Source organism: Mirounga angustirostris, unplaced genomic scaffold, assembly GCF_029215605.1.
Source record: "Mirounga angustirostris isolate CCGP_5_RB_7025 unplaced genomic scaffold, mMirAng1.0.hap1 SCAF_11, whole genome shotgun sequence".
In the NCBI taxonomy this organism is placed as follows: Eukaryota; Metazoa; Chordata; class Mammalia; order Carnivora; family Phocidae; genus Mirounga; species Mirounga angustirostris.
In genome coordinates this window covers 125,878,577-125,897,330 of record NW_026991719.1, presented here as the reverse complement: position 1 = coordinate 125,897,330, position 18,754 = coordinate 125,878,577, and the positions used below count along the sequence as shown (strand labels likewise).

The 18,754-nt window shown below is 44.5% G+C and overlaps 1 protein-coding gene across 1 annotated transcript in view; it reads left to right on the top strand.

The window, feature by feature from the left end:
- The first annotated feature begins 301 nt into the window (after positions 1–301).
- The window catches only part of MECP2 (methyl-CpG binding protein 2), a 61,847-nt gene continuing 43,394 nt past the window's right edge, over positions 302–18,754 (top strand). The window contains exon 1 of the mRNA XM_045884228.3: positions 302–457. Coding sequence (XP_045740184.1) covers positions 396–457 — 62 coding nt within the window. The 5' untranslated portion in view covers positions 302–395. The remainder of the gene's footprint in view (positions 458–18,754) is intronic.

Genomic DNA, 18,754 nt, shown 5'->3' with positions numbered 1-18,754 from the left:
AGCATCCGCAAGGGCCCATTAATCCTTAATATTCAAATTCCTCCCACTAAACCAGCCCCTCCGCGCCCTAGCCGCCTCTTTTCCCCAAATGACGGTCGATGGCAACCAATCGGGAGCTGGACAGGGTTTCCACCCCCTTTTCCCTAGCCGGAATGGACACAAACTCCAGCCAATTGGTAGCATCATCACCGAGACCCCGCCCCACCCTGGTCGTCGCACCCAATGGCAGGAGGGCTCGCGGCGGTGCCGGGGGCGGGGCGCGGGCGCGCAGGTGCAGCAGCGCGCAAGCCGGCCGGGAGGGCGGGGCGCGACGTCGGCCGTGCGGGGTCCCGGCGTCGGCGGCGCGCGCGCTCCCTCCTCTCAGAGAGAGGGCTGTGGTAAAAGCCGTCCGGAAAATGGCCGCCGCCGCCGCTGCCGCGCCGAGCGGAGGAGGAGGAGGAGGCGAGGAGGAGAGACTGTGAGTGGGACCGCCGCGGCCGCGGGCGGGGACCCTTGCCGGGGGGCGGAGGGTAGGGGCGGGACGTGGCGCGGGAGGGGCCCGCGGGGTCGGGCGACACGGCTGGCGGATGGCGTCCCTCCTCTCTACCCTCCCCCTCCCGCCGCCGCCGCCGGTGACGGCTCCCCCCTCGGCCCGTCACCCGCGCTCGCGGTGACCGTCCTCGGCGCGGTCTCCCAGGGCCGACTTCGCCTGACGCCCCCCTCCCTCCCGCCTCCGGCGCGCATCCCGGCCCCCGGCCCCGCGGGCGCCCCTGTCGCCGGGGTTTTGCCTGTCGGGGCTGCGCGCGCGTCGTGCCCTTCTCGGGGCTTCGGGCCCGCGGCGTCGTCGCGCGCCCGCCGCCCCGGCCTCTCCCTGGATCGCGCTCTCCCCTCTCCCTCCCTCGCGCGCCCCCTCTGCCGTTACTCGGCCCCCCCCCACTGGCGCGCGTGCGCAGTCCGCCTCCCGTCGGGAGAGTGCGCCACAAGGGCTCCTGTGCTCTCACCCCCATCTCCAGGCTTTGCCTCCCCCTCCTTCTCGCCCATTCCATGACTTTCTGCCCCCACTGCGAGCGAGTCGGTCCACCATCTCCTTTCCCCTCTAGCAGGAACAAGTAGGTGGGAATTATTGTCCACCCACAAAAGGGACTAGACATTGTGTTCCTGGTCCCACAACTCATCATAAAGAGGCGGTTATAGTTCCCATCATGAACCTTAGGTAGGGGACTGTGTGTCCGGGAGCACTAGAGGCTCTTCGGTGGGAGTGCGCCCCCAGGGTCTTTGGGGGGTTCCGTGGCCTCAGAATGTGAGCGCCCTCCCATCCTCCCCGCCCCCCTTCGCCGGAGATCTTCTAGTTACATAAGTGGAGTGGGACATAGTATGTAACCGGCTCCTATAGTTCTGGAGCGCGCCCTGCTCAAGATGATCATCACCAGATGGGCCAAGTTCATCGCATCGCTGTGGTTCCTGTCAATTGCCCCTGAAAGTTTATTTTCTTTTAGTTTGGTTATAACTGAATTACCCAAACTGAAACTCAGGTGACTTTTACGTGGTGTGGCAATGTTTCTGTGGTTTTGCCCTGAAGACTTAATGTCATCGTAAAGAGTCTAAAAAAATTGCTTTCACAGAGGAGACCGTTAATGACCTTGCTTAAGTGGACCCGAGGTTGGGAAAGCTTGCTCTGGAATACCTACCTCTGTGGTGGTCGCCTGAGTCGTGTGTTCGTTGTGGATTGGTCACAGCAGAGATGGGCTCCACCACAAAAGTGATATTCCTGACTCATGGTCAGGCAAATGTGTGCTTCTGGTTCTTTTTCCAGGAACAGGAATGGACTCTGCAGAGCCATTCACACGTTGTGTCTCTGTTGTGTGGGATCAGTACCCCAAATTGTGAGATGGTAGGATCGAATTCAGGGGGGTGGTTGGTGATGGTGGAAGCAAATCTAGCAGCGCGTGATGCCAGGTGGCTTAGACTTTGCAAGACTCTGACAAGTTTTAGGTGTTTTGTTATACCAGAAAAATGAAGGTTATTTGTGCCGTGGTAGTAAAATTCAGTGTTGTTAGTAGGCAATTATTACTTGAAAAGAAATTCGTGTTTCATGGCCAGAATTTTCATCTGGATCTCAGCGATTTCAGTTAACAACAAGATTAAGCTGACCTCTTGGGTCTTTTGAAATATGCTGGATCCTTATTTAAAAAGAAAAATAAAACGGTGTCTAGGTTTCTTCGGTCTTTTAGGAATTTCCACCAGGGACTTAGGGAATAGGCTTATTTATGGGCTTTTTATGACTTCTATTTCAAATCCCAGTCAGGAAGCCCGGGAAACACTTGCTTTTATTTTCTTACCTGGACACAGGAGAACCTTAAGGAACATAGTCAATCTAGTAGAGTACAGTTGGTTAAATAAGTTGCCACAGATACCCATTTGTGGCATGTCAGCTTGGTGGCAGATCACTGAGGTACATTCCTATCCACACACACAGATGCACAAGCCTCACTTCACAAAGATTCCAAGGTTTGTGCATCTCAGCCTATGACATGACAGGATGAGGACTCTGTTTTGCATCATTGGCAATGCATTTGCCTCCTCGGGTGCCCCTCCAGTTAGCTGTTCATCATATCTCTAGCCTTTTATTTTATATATTTTTAAAGATTTTATTATTTATTTGACAGAGAGAGAGACACAGCGAGAGAGGGAACACAAGCAGGGGCAGTGGGAGAGGGAGAAGCAGGCTTCCCGCCAAGCAGGGAGCCCAATGTGGGGCTCGATCCCAGGACCCTGGGATCATGACCCTGAGCTGAAGGCAGATGCTTAATGACTGAGCCACCCAGGCGCCCCACCTCTAGCCTTTTAAACAGCACAGGCAGCTTCCAGAATAGTTTCTCTGAAAAGTGCCTGGTGGCATCTGAAGTCAGTATGTTCTAACAGCTTGAAGAAACCTATGGCTTTCTTGCTATTACAGGCTATCACACCGTCCTGTTTCTTGTTACAAATGTGCCTGGAATGCTTTAAACCTACAGTACCAGGTCTTTATTTTACCTGACAGAGCATGATGCAGTGAAACTCTCCTCGACTTTTGTGCTGTTTATGTATTGGGAGGGTTAGAATACAATTTTGCATTCTATTTGCAATTTCTAACCAGAGTCATTGTTGCCCGTTTACCCTGCCTCTGTGTGGCCAAAGCTAGAGTGGGTGGAGAGGCAAACTGGAGTTTGACAAAAAGAAACTGTGGAGTTTGGCTAGATAAGTCCAATATGATGTTGCCCCCACCCGAATACTCCGTCCCCTATGTGGGCATTGAACGAGAAGCTTGCTTCTTTAACCTGAAATAGAGAAGAGCAGAAGCAAAATTGTTAGTTCCTTACTCCAGTCCAGTTTCCACCACTAATGTACCTGCCTGGGACTGTTTGCATGATAAATGATGTGTCCTGATCGTTTATAAAGGTGAATATCAGTGGAAATCTTTTAATTGGCTAAGGGCAGTTTGTCACCAGGCTGCCTGAGTTATCTATGAGGAGGAGAGAATCCCAGAAAATGTTTGACATTTGTAGTAACTATAGTTGACCTTTGAATGATGCAGGGATTGGGGGCCGCGACCTCTCACCCCCATGCAGTTGAAAATCCACGTATAACTTTTGACTCCCCCCCCCCAGAATTTAACTACCAATAGCCTAGTGTTGACCAGAAGCCTTATTATTAACTTAAACAGTCGATTAATGTATATTTTGTATGTTATGTGTAGTATATACTGTATTCTTAAACACAATAAAGGTGTTATTAAGAAAATCATAAGGAAGAGAAAATACATTTACAGTACTATACTGAAAAAAATCAGCATATAAGTGGACCCGAACAGTTCAAACCTGTGTTGTTCAAGGATCAACTGTAGTTTTTTAAGGGCATGGGGATGGAGGGGTGGGGGAAACACAGTCCTAGACTGGTGCTGAGTTCCAGGGAGTGCAGCAGGACACCTGCATGTTTTCACCACCCTCTGCTGTGGTGACATGCATGCAGACCAGCCTCATGTGGCTGGCAGACACAATCTTTTTTCTTGGGTAGAGCATTATTTCTGCTTCAACGGAAGGACCTTGTCCTCAATTCTTCTGTACCAGGCTTTTCCAGTCAGATTGCTGTTGTCACCACTGTGACTACTATGCCTTTATCTCGTTTCCAGTAGGACAGATGTGAATGGGTTCTTCTTCCTTCCTTGGGCTCAGTTACACAAAGTTATGCTCTTCTGCCTTTATCTGTTCTCTTCTGCCTTTCTCTTGCAAGGAACCTTTTCTTATTGAAATCTTGATTTGCATGCTATTACTTAAATACTTGGTTCTGCCATTTTTGATGGTAGGTATGGTGTTGGGGAAACTGAGTGGGAGTGGGAATTTGGTGGCAGGCAGGGCATCCCCATTCCCAAATCAGAGGGGGTGTGTGTGGCCATTCTACTCAAGAATAAAGCCTTGACCTTTATAACTTCTTCAGGGCATACTTACGTTGGGTCTGCTGGCATATGAAGGTGTCCTCACCATGGCTGTTTAGCAGTTCCTGCAGATGTCTGAACTCTCCGGAGCAAGCCTTAGGAAGGGTTTACTTGTCTTCCTTGCCTAGGAGCTGGGGGCATCATATATATGGAGCTGCACATTACTGTTTTATTGGGTTTTCGCTTAACTGCTTTCATTTGCTTGCTCTTTTTTCTGTAAATCTTGAGTTAATCAAAGATCTTAAAATTTCAGAGCTGGAAGGAACCCTTAGTCCAGCTCCCTCAGTTTACAAGTAAAAAAACAAACCGTGGCTGTGAGAAGTTGTAGCTTTGCCAGGGCCTCCCAGCCAGGATACTGGGTATGATTTTTATTATATAGCTAACAGTAGTACTGTTACCTTGACTTCTGGATTTCAAAGCATTCTATGACTTGACTGTTTCAGGGAATTGTAAGGCCTCACTGCACCTCAATAGATAACTCTAGGTACCATCCTGGTAGTTACAGACCAGCTGTAAAAGACTTGGTTGGTGTTGCCCTTCCTCTGGGTTTAATTACATGAGTAATTGTGTGAATAGTCTCTAAGTTGTATATTCTAGGTTTTTTTAGTCTAAAGGTGAAAGTGCTGCTCTTGGGCCAGCAAGCTAACCAGAGATTAGCTAATATGGGGCAGTTTAGGTTTTAACAAGGAAATGATGTTATCTTGATGAAAAATGTAATGACAAAAGTCTTCTTTTGAATGTATTCAAAAGCAGAAGAGAAACTATCAAACTAATAACTTAGTTTGTTGAACATTGTGATTTAACTGATCTGAGAGGCTTAAAAGTGATTGCTCTGAAACAGATTTGCATATATTGGAGGAGGGCTTTGGATCTCCCAGGGCTTTTGGTTTCTGTTGGTGCTGCTTTTTTTTCCCCCTCTCTCTCAGGGTTAAAGCTCCTTTAAGTGATGTTACAACAGCTCATTTCAAATTCAGCTGCTTGAAAAAGAAGGCCAACTTTGCCTCTGGATTTCACGTGTTCTTTTGGGGATGACATTTTGATGTTGCATGTTCTCTTGAACATGTTTTCTCTCCCTGAGTACTTCTGTATGACATAGTGCAAGGAATACTTACCAGGGATCACCACTAACAGTATGCTTTATAGTGCCAAAGTGTCCCTCAGAGGTGACAAGACTTGTGATAGTGTCGATTCTAACACACATGAATCTTTATTTTAGTACTGTGTGTTATGTGCTAGTAATTTGCGGTTTATCCTTGTTTCTAGTAGGTAAGCTGGGAAATAGCATAGTACTTTGTCTATATGTTTATCTTCAAAATGTCCCAAATAGCCCTGGGAAAAAGGTCGTGCAGCACAATGGGGGCTTTCAACTTACGATTTTCTTTGTTTTAGGCTCCATAAAAATACAGACTCACCAGTTCCTGCTTTGATGTGACATGTGACTCCCCAGAATACATCTTGCTTCTGTAGACCAGCTCCAACAGGATTCCATGGTAGCTGGAATGTTAGGGCTCAGGTAAGTAACCTTCCTTTTTTTTTTTTTAGTATATGTCCTGGTTTGGCCATCTGTTTTTAAAAAAAAAAAAAAAGGAAAAAAAAACAAGATGTACTACTCTTGGACAGTATAAAAGTACCCCAAGGACTAAAGATATAACTGTGCCAAACTGTGCCATATAATAAAAAAAAGTCACTTCCCTGAGCCCTGAAAGGTCAGTTTGGGTAGGGTTACTTGGTAGCCACAGCGTGATCTGGGGGCGGGAGTCAGATTAGAGCCGGAACTGGTGATCTGCAACTTCAGTTCACCTTGAAGCAGGTCAGCTGAGTTGAGAGCGCTTTGACTGAGCTCTTCACCTGCCACTGCTGCTGTTGCCTAGCGGTCTTCAGCATGGTGCTTTGTTTGCTTTGGTTTTGGGTAAATGACTTCCTGGTCAATGTTAGTGAGCAGTGGTAAAACATTTTCAGATATGGGAACTGGTGTGTGGTCCCCTAGAAGGATGGCTTCCTGAAAGCTGTCACAGAACAGCAGAGCCCGTGGCTAATGGCTGTGCTTGCTACTCTCCTTCCCCGGAACTAAAGAGCACCCAGACACAGGTCTGGCTCTTGAGACTCTAGAGCAGAATGAATGCCTTTTGAAAAGCTGAGGATCCAAGCCATATGAGGTCTGACACTCAGGTGCTCTATAAGCCACACTTTTGGCTACTTTGGTGCCATTGTGTGGACTTTAATTTTGTAAAAATGAGTGGTTCCTTAATTTCTCAACTGTCAGGCTCAATATCTCAAGCTTTTTTAAAATCAGTGGTCACTCCACATTTGATGTTTTGACACCTGGATTTCAAACATTCCATGTGGTAAGGCAGAACGTACTAATTGAATTTTTCCATTCCTTTTCCTAAGAAAAAATGTGAGTTTATACATATGCTGCCATTGTGATTGCAGCTGAGACCCCCAGGTAGCACTTTGTTGTGTCTCTCTGCTGGTTTCTGATACCTCAGTCTGAAGCTTTGTGGATATCCATAACATAGCCTAATAGGGGACTGTGGAAGGGGCAGGGTTTGGGTAAAGGAGAATAGAAGGTGTGGAAGGAAGTGAAGAGCATTGCACTGCCTCCAAGTCCCAAATTTGGTTCCAGTCCTGATCCTGTGACTCAAATTGTCATTTCTCCTTTATTGCTGTGGGGTGTACTCTGGGCCCTGCTGACAGGACGTTCTTTGTACACCACGTATTTATGCTGGTGGGAGTTGTGTGGCTGATGCTTTGTGCATTGTCTCAGAAACTGTGTGGACTAAATGTAATATGGGCAGTGAATGGGTTTCTTCTGGTAGATGTTAGGCCTGGGGGTGGTTTATGTTTTTAATAGTCTTTTTCTCAGATTATGAATGGATTTTATAAAACAGGTACTGGTCACTCTATATAGTTTCTTCTAAGAAATGTAGAAAGGAAGAGAGATTTAAAAAAAAAGTCTATTATGAGTGGAAAAGACAGCCATTTGAGCTTCAAGAAACTTTGCAGGGAATTCTCCCAAGGACAGAACCTGTCTTTACTAGATAAGTGTTTGATATCTTATTATTTTTCTTCTTTTCCTTTTTTTTTTAATTTTACTTTTTTTTTTTAAGATTTTTTATTTATTTATCTGAGAGAGAGAATGGGAGACAGAGAGCATGAGGGGGGAGGATCAGAGGGAGAAGCAGACTCCCCGCTGAGCAGGGAGTCCGATGTGGGACTCGATCCCGGGACTCCAGGATCATGACCTGAGCCAAAGGCAGTTGCTTAACCAACTGAGCCACCCAGGCGCCCCCTTCTTTTCCTTTTTTAAGAAATTATAAAAATAATGCATGCTTTTATAGAAAACAAACCATTTTAAAGTATACCACGTAAAAAGATGAAAACTTCCCGTTACTCTCCATGCTCACTACCCAGAGTAACCACTATTAATGTAGATCCTTCTGAATCTTCTTAGGCTATACAAATATGCACATTTTGTTTTAACAAAATGAGGATGATATTATACATATTCTGCATCTGTCCTTGTGATATGTTTCTCTCTGCCTCATTTCTGTTAAATGGCAGTGTGATCTGGTGCTGACTTAAACTGTCATGCATTGTCCCCCTATTGGCTTTCCCAGTTGTTCGCTATTAAAGATGGTACTGGATTGAACTTCCTCATGTGCCAGTCTTTTTGAAGAACAGCTGCCTAGACTTGGAATTGCTGATGGATACCACCACGTCGCCTTCCAAGATGGCTGTCTCAGTTCCCATGACAGTCTGAGAAAGTGCCACTTCCCAGACCCTCCCAGAATTGGATGCCCATCTTTTAAATTTGTGCTCCTTGGGTTATTACTGAGGCTGAACCTCAGTAATCATCAGCCAGTTGCATTTGGTCTTTGTGAATTGCTTGCCTGTTGGTGTTCTGCATTTGTTCTTCCATCAGGATATTTGTTTTTAAGTTGATTTGTAAGAACTTGTATTAAGGATACTCTTTGTCATCATGCAAATATTTTTCCTACCTTGTCGTATATCTTTTGATTCTGCTTGTCTTTTTTGATGTATAAAAATTTTTTTTTGAAGATTTTATTTATTTATTTTTGCGAGAGAGAGAGAAACAGAGAGCACAAGCAGGGGGAGGGGCAGAGGGAGAAGCAGACTCCCCACTTAGCAGGGAGCCTGATGCGGGACTCGATCCCAGGACCCTGGGATCATGACCTGAGCCGAAGGCAGATGCTTAACCGGCTGAGCCACCCAGGCGCCCCTGATGTATAAAATTTCTGTTAGGATTTTTTTCTTTTGCTTTTATACTTAGAAAGTCCTTTCCTACCTTAAGGACATGTCAGTATTCATCTATATATTTTTCTTCTTAAAAAAACTTGATGTACTATATTGATCTATACAAAAGAATCTTATAGGTAAGTTGTCCTGTGTTTTTCCTATGGTTATAAAAATGCTTGTTTTTGTATTGAAATTTGGGTAGGGATGCGTTCCCCACTTACCCAGTCGTGTCATAGCCATTTGGTGATTCAGTCATCTGGTCTTCACCTTTACCATATGTTGACTTCAAGTAAGCAAAGCATCTCCTACTTTTTTCTTTCTGAAGTCTTTCTTTGTGAGACTTGATGGCAAGCTGGTCAGCATATAATCATTTATTCATTCACCCAACAAGTACTTGAGCCCTGATTCGAGGCAGGGGCAGTGTGGGGCCCTGCAAGGGCTGCTTCCTCCTTGACTCGGGGCAGGGCCACAGAGGTTGCAGTAACAGTGGCAACGGCTACGGTGCTCATTCCAGAAGACTCAAGAAAATAGTGGATCTTCACAAAGTAGGTTTTGGATAAACTAGGAGGAATCGGAGGGTGTGCGTGAGTGCGTGTGTGTGTGTGTGTGTGTGTGTGTTTTAGATTCTGACACAGAAGTGAGAGCTTAGAGTAGACTGCAACATAAGCATCATTTGTTTCCTAACTCATGTAATTGCAGGCTGATTTTTGTCTTGAATTATGATGAGGGCTTTTTGCTGTTGAAACAGTTCTATATTCAGCTAGCTCAGTTGTGATGGAATAAAAGTTGTGTACTGATAAAAATGGTAATTTTCTTCTGTGATGATTTTGAAGCATTTCTATAATAGTTCATAAAAATAAAGGCAGGCTTTTGGTGAATATATTCTTAGGTAAAAAGTAATTTTTTGCAACTTGCATCATTTAAATCTAATAAATAACCTTAAAACTGAAGTGGAATCCTGATTTGGATTGAAAAAATATTTTTTATTTAGAGAAAGGGTATAAATGACTTATGATTAAGGAAAAAGCTTCTTGTATAAGGCTGGGGTTTTTTAATGGATTTTTAAAAATGGGTATATAGTACAGAATGAAAAAGGTTGTATAGGAGGTTATATGGTTAAAGAGCTCCTTGCCACCCTGTCCCCAAATACCCATTTTTCTCCCTGGAGGCAGCCATCATTATCAGTTTCTTATTAACTGTGTGTGTGTGTGTGTGTGTGTGTGCGCGCAACCGTCCCCATTATATGTCTCCAGAATCCTTTTCATCTTGCAGAACTGAAACCATCTCCCATTAAACCCTAACTCCCTATTCCCCCTCCCCCACCTGGTAACTACCCTCTCTTTCTGTTTCTATGAAATTGACTATTCTAGATACCTCATGTTATTATCTATTTCATAATTGTGTTTATATATTTTGTGGGCATGTACACACAAACAAGGGTGAGTGTGTGTTTTTAGTTAATGTATCTTGGAGATTGATATCAGTTTCTATAGAGCCATATCATTCTTTTTAAGGGTTGTAGAAGAAATTCCTAGATGTGGGACTTGCTGGGTCAAAGAGTATATGCATTTTACTTTATTTATTTATTTATTTTTAAAGATTTTATTTATTTGACAGAGAGAGAGCACAAGTAGGCAGAGAGGCACGCAGAGGGAGAGGGAGAAGCAGGCTTCCCGCTGAGCAGGGAGCCTGATGCGGGGCTCAGTCCCAGGACCCTGGGATCATGACCTGAGCTGAAGGCAGCCGCTTAACCAACTGAGCCACCCAGGCGCCCCGGGTATATGCATTTTAAACTTGAAGAGATAGTGCTAAATCAGGGTGTCCTGTTAATTGCATAGTTTTAAAGAAAAGACTACATTTGAGTAGATGAGCACACAAATTTATGGCTGCGGTGCTATTTGTAGAGACTAGAGAGCTGTTAGTTAGGCTAGGAAGAAATAATTTTTAGCAGTTAGCGCTAGAAAGCAAAACTTCACAAGCTTCCCTTTCATCAGATGTGACCTCATGTGAGCAGAGCCTATGAGGCACGATGCTTTATTTGACAAGGGGAATTTCAGCCAATTCTCATTTGTGAATTTTTAAGAAAATGGAGCATTTTTATTTTGGTACTAAGTTGCAGTGGCTCCTTAGGACTCAGAGTTGAAGTATCCTGAAGCTGCTGGACCTTCTGTCTTATTTGTATTGTAATATGCGTAAGTTATGTCCTGGAAGTATTCAGGACCAGATTGCTCTTGCTTCATTTCTCTTTGATTCTTGTACTCTTTATAGAGCAATACTTGATTACTTTACCCTATACCAATTTAGCATATATTATGTCATTCACTGTACTAGATGCTATGGATTACCCTCAGCTATCTTCTGATCTAAAGGAAGATACAGATAGGCAAACAGACTGTTTCTTTACAGGGGGCTGAAGGCTATGATGGAAGAATACTGACCACTAAGGGAGCACATAAATGTTAGAGGGGTCCCACCTAGACTTGGAAGTGAGGTCAGGGAAGAGACTTCTTTGAAAAGTGACCTCCAAAACCTGAACGGTAAGGCAACATTAGCTAGTCCAGGAGAAGGTATGAGTTGGGGAGAGACCAGCATGTTCAGAGGCTCAGACAAGAGAGAACTGGTGGGCTGGGTCTCAGAGATGAGACAGGTGCAGCAAGCCAGGCCTGAGGGCAAGGAGCATTTTTGTTTGCAGAGTGTGCTGGAAGGAAATCAGACACACCACACCAGCTGTGCCACATAGGCTCCGCTTTCCTTCTAAGTTGCATCACATTCTGAGATGTTCCTGAGCCCCAGAAGGCAATGTGAGGAGCTCTGGCCGTTCATCTTGTCCCTTTTCCATCCCACACTGCTCTGAAGGCCATCTGCCCTGAGCTGACTTCCCACCTACCCATCAGGTCCCCAGGGCTCCCACTTCAGGTCTCTTTATGGAACCTTCCTTCCCTCCACTTCTGCCCCAGGAGACCATAAGGAGAGGGCTTCCCCTTCTCCAACACACTTCATTCTCTGATACTCAATACTGAGAGGAAGGCAGGAGCTTGGGTGGTGTGAGAGTCAACTCTGGTGCCAAACTCACTGCTTAGTTCTTCTGATTTTTATTTATTTATTTATTTTTACCAAGATTTTCATGGTGAAGGAAGCAGTGCATAAGCAAGCTCACTCTCTTTTGTCAAGGACCAGGTCCACCCTGATGAGCCACCATGGATGGCACCACTGTAATCCCCACAAGCCTGGGCCCAGGAGGTTGGATCAGAGCCCTCTTTGCCTCATCTCTGCATGCCTACTTCTCTGCCCTCCCTTAGGCCATTCTGACCCTTCTGCCTTTGAGGTCTTGCCTTCCCGCAGTCCTCCTGGCCCTCTTCCTCCCTACCCTCTCCACTCTGCTCACGTGTTAGCTACTCAGGTGCTTTCTACTCAGACTTCAGAAATGTTAGCATTTTGGGCGCCTGGGTGGCTCAGTTGGTTAAGCGACTGCCTTCGGCTCAGGTCATGATCCTGGAGTCCCGGGATCGAGTCCCGCATCGGGCTCCCTGCTCAGCAGGGGGTCTGCTTCGCCCTCTGCCCTCTTCCCTCTCGTGCTCTCATTCTCTCTCTCTCAAATAAATTAAAAAAAAGAAAAAAGAAAAAAGAAATGTTAGCATTTTGCCCTATTTTCATCCTCCTCCTCCTGTGGAATTCCAATGTGACGGGTCCAGTGAAATCCCAGGCCGTAGTTGCACTTGCTTGCCCTGCCTCCCTGAGGTAGCCTGTCCCCCAAAGGGGATACTCTCCATGCAAGCTTTATGCTCTGTTACACATAATAATATATAACATTCAAAACTGTTTTTACAAATACGCAGGAGGATTTCCTACTCTGTGTTACATTCCGCAGCTCATTCTTTTTGCTCAGTATTTGGCTTTTGAGCTTGGTCCGTGTTGCTCTGTATAGACCTTCATTCAACATGTCTCCTTGTGCTGTAGAAACATCTTTACAACAGAAGCCCCACCAGAGCCCAGAGGGAGAATGGAATTTAGAGAAATGGGGATTGACATCTGGTTTATGTTTACATCCTTTGGTCCTATTAACCAAGAAGATATTTTTATTTCTTTGTTTGTGAAAGCTTTCTACAAAAAAAGGCATCCATTTTCTAGATTTATTAATAGGGCAGTCCAAAGGTTTTATTTTTAGATTTGAAAGAAAGCAAAGAAAGCTTCTGAGATATGCACATTTCCCTTTGTTCCCATCTTCTTTGCAACATTCCACATTGCTAAAACACAAGCTTGAGCACTTTTAAGCATGAGCTGACTTTCTACATGTGGATTATTTTTGAAAATATTAAAGTATTTTGGTTTTTCTGGGACTTCTAGTGGTACTTAAGTTTTGACGTTACTTTGATAAGTTATATTTTAAATTTGTCTATACATATTTAATAATATATTTTAAAATATGAATTTTTGTGTGTTTTTTGTGTTTTTGTAAACAGCAGAAGGTATCAGTCCATATTAAGTACTAATTTGCTCTAATATTTTCAGCTGTTTGTGGAATTACACTTGGCAAAAAAAACCAGACAAACGTCTGCAGTTGTGACAGTTTGTCTTTCTGTTCCGCTTAACTCCAGAATAAATAATTCTAGTGAATTTTTTTCTAGGCATGTAAGAACATAGGAATGATTAAAGTCGTCATAATACTTAAGGAGTTAGGGAAAGTTGAAAGTCTTTTTAAGTGGTTACCCTATAAAAAATGTAGCTTATAAGCAACTGTCTAAAATTTCTTAGCTACTCTTCCAGGTTGTTCAAGACAAACAAAAATGTAGTATTAAGCTGTTTATTTTTAAATTACACAAGTAAAGCATCATTGCAGAAAATTCAGAAAATGCATATGAAAATCACTCTGGGAATTCCACCACGTGGAGAAAACGGCTGTTGCTATTTGGTCTGTATCTTCCTAGACCAAGGGTTCTGACTCATGGTTGAAAATCCATGGGTTCCATGACCTTGGATGGGACAAATACTTCATCTTGATTTTCACTAACCTCTCGCTGAAAATTCAGTTTTCCTTCAGTGACAAATGTGGGCCATAGACTATGGTAGTATTAGGAGTACCTGTGACTTTATCACCAAGAGAGATGAAAGATACTTTCTTATCACATTACAGTTACAGATATTTTGGAAACATCATTTTTTCTCGTCATGCTTCAAACCTAGGGTAGTTATTAGACCTAATTACTCAATGGTTTCCTAAAGAAGCACATACTACTCTGCACCCATGTCGACATATGTTGTTAGTCAATTTCTATGCATTTAATTTTATGCATTTCAAAACATTCTTCTGAGGGGAGGGTTCCAGAGAGCCCAAAGGGTCCATGGCAGAAAAAGGTTAAGAACACCTGTGTACATTATACCATGCAACTACAAACATCGGAGCAGTCAGCACTTGAGTAGTCAGTATGTGGGGAAAGAGCCTAAAGAAAGCCCTAGAGTACAAGTGCAATAAATGGAGAAAAAATGACATTTAAAGCTTACTTCAAATTATTCTATCAAATATTTTTATTAACCCATTTAGTGTTCTGTAGAATCCGTGCAAAGTGTAATGCAACTAAAGCTGTTTAAGTATACTTCTTTTTAAGATTTTTTTATTTTTTTATTTTTTTTTTAAGATTTTTTTTTTTTTTAAAGATTTTATTTATTTATTTGAGACAGAGAGAATGAGAAAGAGAGCACACGAGAGGGGGGAGGGTCCGAGGGAGAAGCAGACTCCCTGCCGAGCAGGGAGCCCGATGCGGGACTCGATCCCGGGACTCCAGGATCATGACCTGAGCCGAAGGCAGTCGCTTAACCAACTGAGCCACCCAGGCGCCCCAAGATTTTTTTATTTTTAAGTAATCTCTACACCCAGTGTGGGGCTCAAATCCACAACCCCGAGATCCAAGAGTCACATGTTCCACCAACTGAGCCAGCCAGACACCCCGAGAATACTTTTAATACCACATAAATTGCTTGGTAAATAATAGTGTCAAAGTCACCTTTGTTGGGCGCCTGGGTGGCTCAGTTGGTTAAGCGACTGCCTTCGGCTCAGGTCACGATCCTGGAGTCCGGGGATCGAGTCCCGCATCGGGCTCCCTGCTCAGCAGGGAGTCTGCTTCTCCCTCGGACCCTCCCCCCTCTCATGTGCTCTCTCTCATTCTCTCTCTCTCAGATAAATAAATAAAATCTTTAAAAAAAAAAAGTCACCTTTGTTGTTGGCATTTAAACATTCTTCTAGAGTCTTCCTTATGCACTCTTGTGCATACATATTGTTTTAAATAAATAGGATTATACAACATGTGCTGTTGTAACTTGCCTTCCTTCCTCAATGGTAGGTTGTAGATATCTACCCATGTCAGTAAAAATAGATTGATAACACCACCTTTCCCTAAGATAAAAATAACTTAATTGCATTTTCTTTTTTTTAAAGATTCATTTATTTATTGGAGAGAGAGAGAGAGCAGGGGGAGGCACAGAGGGAGAGAGAGAATCCTGAAGTAGACGACTACCTGCTGAGTGCAGAGCCCGATGCGGGGCTCAATCCCAGGACCCTGAGATCATGACCTGAGCCAAAATCAAGAGTTGGTGCTTAACTGACTGAGCCACCCAGGCGTCCCTCAACTGCATTTTCTAATTATAAAAATAATAATCTGTTAAATGGAAAAAATTTTTAGAAAATAAAGAGGAAAAGTAAGAATTGCCTATAAACATGGCACCTACAGATAACATCTGGCTAATGTCTTTACACCATCATATATTTTTTTTTTTGAGAGAGAGTGCGTGTGGGTGAGTGGGGGGAGAGAATATTTTTTTAAGATTTTTAAAAAATGTATTCGAGAGAAAGAGCAAGCACAAGCAGGGGGAGGGGCAGAGTGAAAGGGAGAAGCAGACTCCCCACTGAGTGTGGAGCCTGACACAGGCCTTGATCCCAGAACCCTGAGGTCATGACCTGAGCCAAAGTCAGACACTTAATCGACTGAGCCACCAGGCACCCCGAGAGAGAGAATCTTAAGCAGGCTCCATGTCCAGCGTGGAGCCTGACACGGGGCTTGATCTCATGATCCTGAGATCATGACCTGAGCCAAAATCAAGAGTCGGTGCTCAACCGACTGAGCCATCCAGTCACCCCTTTACCCCATCGTTTTTGATGAGTACATGACATTTCATTGAGGTCTGTGCCTCGATTTAATTAGGGGCATATCCATTGATTATGTGTTTTCATTGCGCCGAATGGCAGGTATGGCTGTGTGCTGATGATTCCACTCTGTGCCTGCATCTCCTGATTTCATAGGACTATTTGTTATAGTGACACTCAATTCTAAATGATGGTATTGTTCCACATTTAGTAACTTTTCATCTGGCCAATACAGTTCAGTTTAAGTACAGAATTCTTTGCTGCTCCGTGCTGAAAGATCTGCAGTTCATCAGGCTGTCATCCAACCATTCATTCCATGATGGAGTTAGGTGTCTACAGTACCTCAGGCACTGTAGCAGGCAGGCTGTAGGATGACTGAGACAAATTGGTACCTTTCCTCATGGAACTTAAGTTTGGCGGGAGAGACAGACTTTAAATAATTGACAAGTAATTATGTAATTACAGCAGGTTAAGTGCTCTGAAGGACGCGGGGGATGGGGGTGGGGAGAGGGGTATTCACCATGATCATGAGTAATAGGGAAACAGTCCAACTTGGGAGGGATAAGGAAACCTGTGCTAAGGAGGCAGTATTGAAGCAGAGAATTGAGGGGTGAACAGAAGTGGGCAAGATGCAGAGTGGAGGAGGGTTTTCCTAACGGAGAAGAGCATGTGTGAAGGCCCTGAGCCTGGGAGGAGCTTAGCTGTCTGAGGCACTTAAGGAAGCCCTATGTGGCTGGAGCAGAATTGGGCGTGGGTGGCAGTGATTCAGGGAGACAGGTTGATGGGCTAGGTGCAGGATTTTTTTTTTTTTAAGATTTTATTTATTTATTTGAGAGAGAGAGCACATGAGAGAGGGGAGGGTCAAAGGGAGAAGCAAACTCCCTGCCGAGCAGGAAGCCCGATGCGGGACTCGATCCCGGGACTCCAGGATCATGACCTGAGCCGAAGGCAGTCGCTTAACCAACTGAGCCACCCAGGCGCCCCGGTGCAGGATTTTTTTTTAAGATTTTATTTATTTTAGAGCGAGTGAGTGTGCTTGTGCAGGGGGAGGGGCAGAGGGATGGAGAGAATCTCAAGCACACCGCGCTGAGCACAGAGCCCAGCTCGGGGCTGGATCTCAACAGCCCTGAGATCATGACCTGAGTGGAAATCAAGAGTCAGGTGCTTTAACCAACTTAGCTGCCCAAGTGCCCTAGTGCAGGATTTTTTATATTAATGTCAGAGGCAGTAGGAAACTATTGAAGGGTTAGGTTGTTTAGGGTTTGAGTTTTTATCAAAATATTACAGCCACTCGATAACAATATAACTTGTCTCAAAACAGGTTATGGTGACAACAACAGCCTACCCCTTCCTCTTCCTGTTCCACAACCCAGATATGACAGCTTTTAACTGTTTCTGCTTTCAGTTTCTTTGATGGTTACCTTCAAAATTAAATCATATGCTTATACATCTTTCTTCATTTACCAACTTCGGGGACTTATGTTAACTCCCTGAAATGAAAGAGGATGACTTAGCATACATCACCTCCCATGTTGAGACTCATATTCACATTTTCTCTGTAACTTCAGTGGTTCCTGTTCCATCAACTTTAGTCCACATGGCACTTCCCTTCTGTTAAGGTGAGGATACTAATGACCCTGCTTTTCCTCCCACCTTTTCCCCACTTTTACCTCCTAAAAGCTACACTTGACCATATCAGTTCTTACTATTCTCAACATCTGTGTTCTGCCCTGCAACCACATCCAAGTGGTCATAAGTTAATTCTAAAGTTGAAAACCTGCCGGGGCGCCTGGGTGGCTCAGATGGTTAAGCGTCTGCCTTCGGCTCAGGTCATGATCCCAGGGTCCTGGGATCGAGCCCCACATCGGGCTCCCGGCTCAGCGGGGAGCCTGCTTCTCCCTCTGACCCTCTCCCCTCTCATGCTGTTTCTCTCTCGCTCGCTCTCTAAAAAATAAATAAAATCTTTAAAAAAAAAAAAAAAAGAAAGAAAACCTGTCAACATCATTGATACTGTTACACATATGTAAATATTGTTTACCCTGAGGCCAAGTCACAAATGCTAGGATTACATTTCCTTCTTTATAGGTCTGGAGTCACAGTTGCTAGACCACTCAGAGGAGAATGACCAAGCAAGGTAAATTGGATCCTCTTTTCTTAGACTCCATCACCTGCTTAAAATCCTTGCCACAGTTTAACCTGCTTCATATTTGGACCTTGGTTTTCTTGTACAGATCTTCCCACTGTTTCTGATTGCCTTTTGTTCTTTAATAGTATTCCCTGATCTTGTTGTAAAATCTTTTCAGCCATGCTGTTTCTTTCTTGCAGTTCTGTGTCATCAACTCCCCTTCCCCTCTCACAGATGCCACTCAGAGCTCTCTGTTCCCCTCCTGCAACCTGGACAAGTACTTGCTCTCTAAGGTTGTACACAGCTGCCGCCTGGATCTTCCTTTCCCTGAGCTCTTGGGTTGGAGCCACTGTTTCCCAAAAGCCATGTCTTTTACATGGCTTACTCCTTGTTTTCTGGAATACGTCTTTAAATAACTTACCGTGGTAGGGTGTGTAAACTGTAGTGGACACTCTTGTTGCTTACTCATGTCCATTCCCTCTTTACCCATTCCCAACAGAACCCTGGTATAATTCACCTTTCTACCTTACTCCCACCACCAGCAAGTATCCTTAAGTCATTCCACACATTGCATTCCCTTAGCAACTGTTATTGATCAAGGTTGGACCTATGGTCTCAGTTGGTCCACTCAGAATGAAGGGAGGGGCTTTTTTTTTTTTTTAAGATTTTTATTTGAGAGAGAGAATGAGATAGAGATCATGAGGGTCGGAGGGAGAAGCAGACTCCCTGCTGAGCAGGGAGCCCGATGCAGGACTTGATCCCGGGACTCCAGGATCATGGCCTG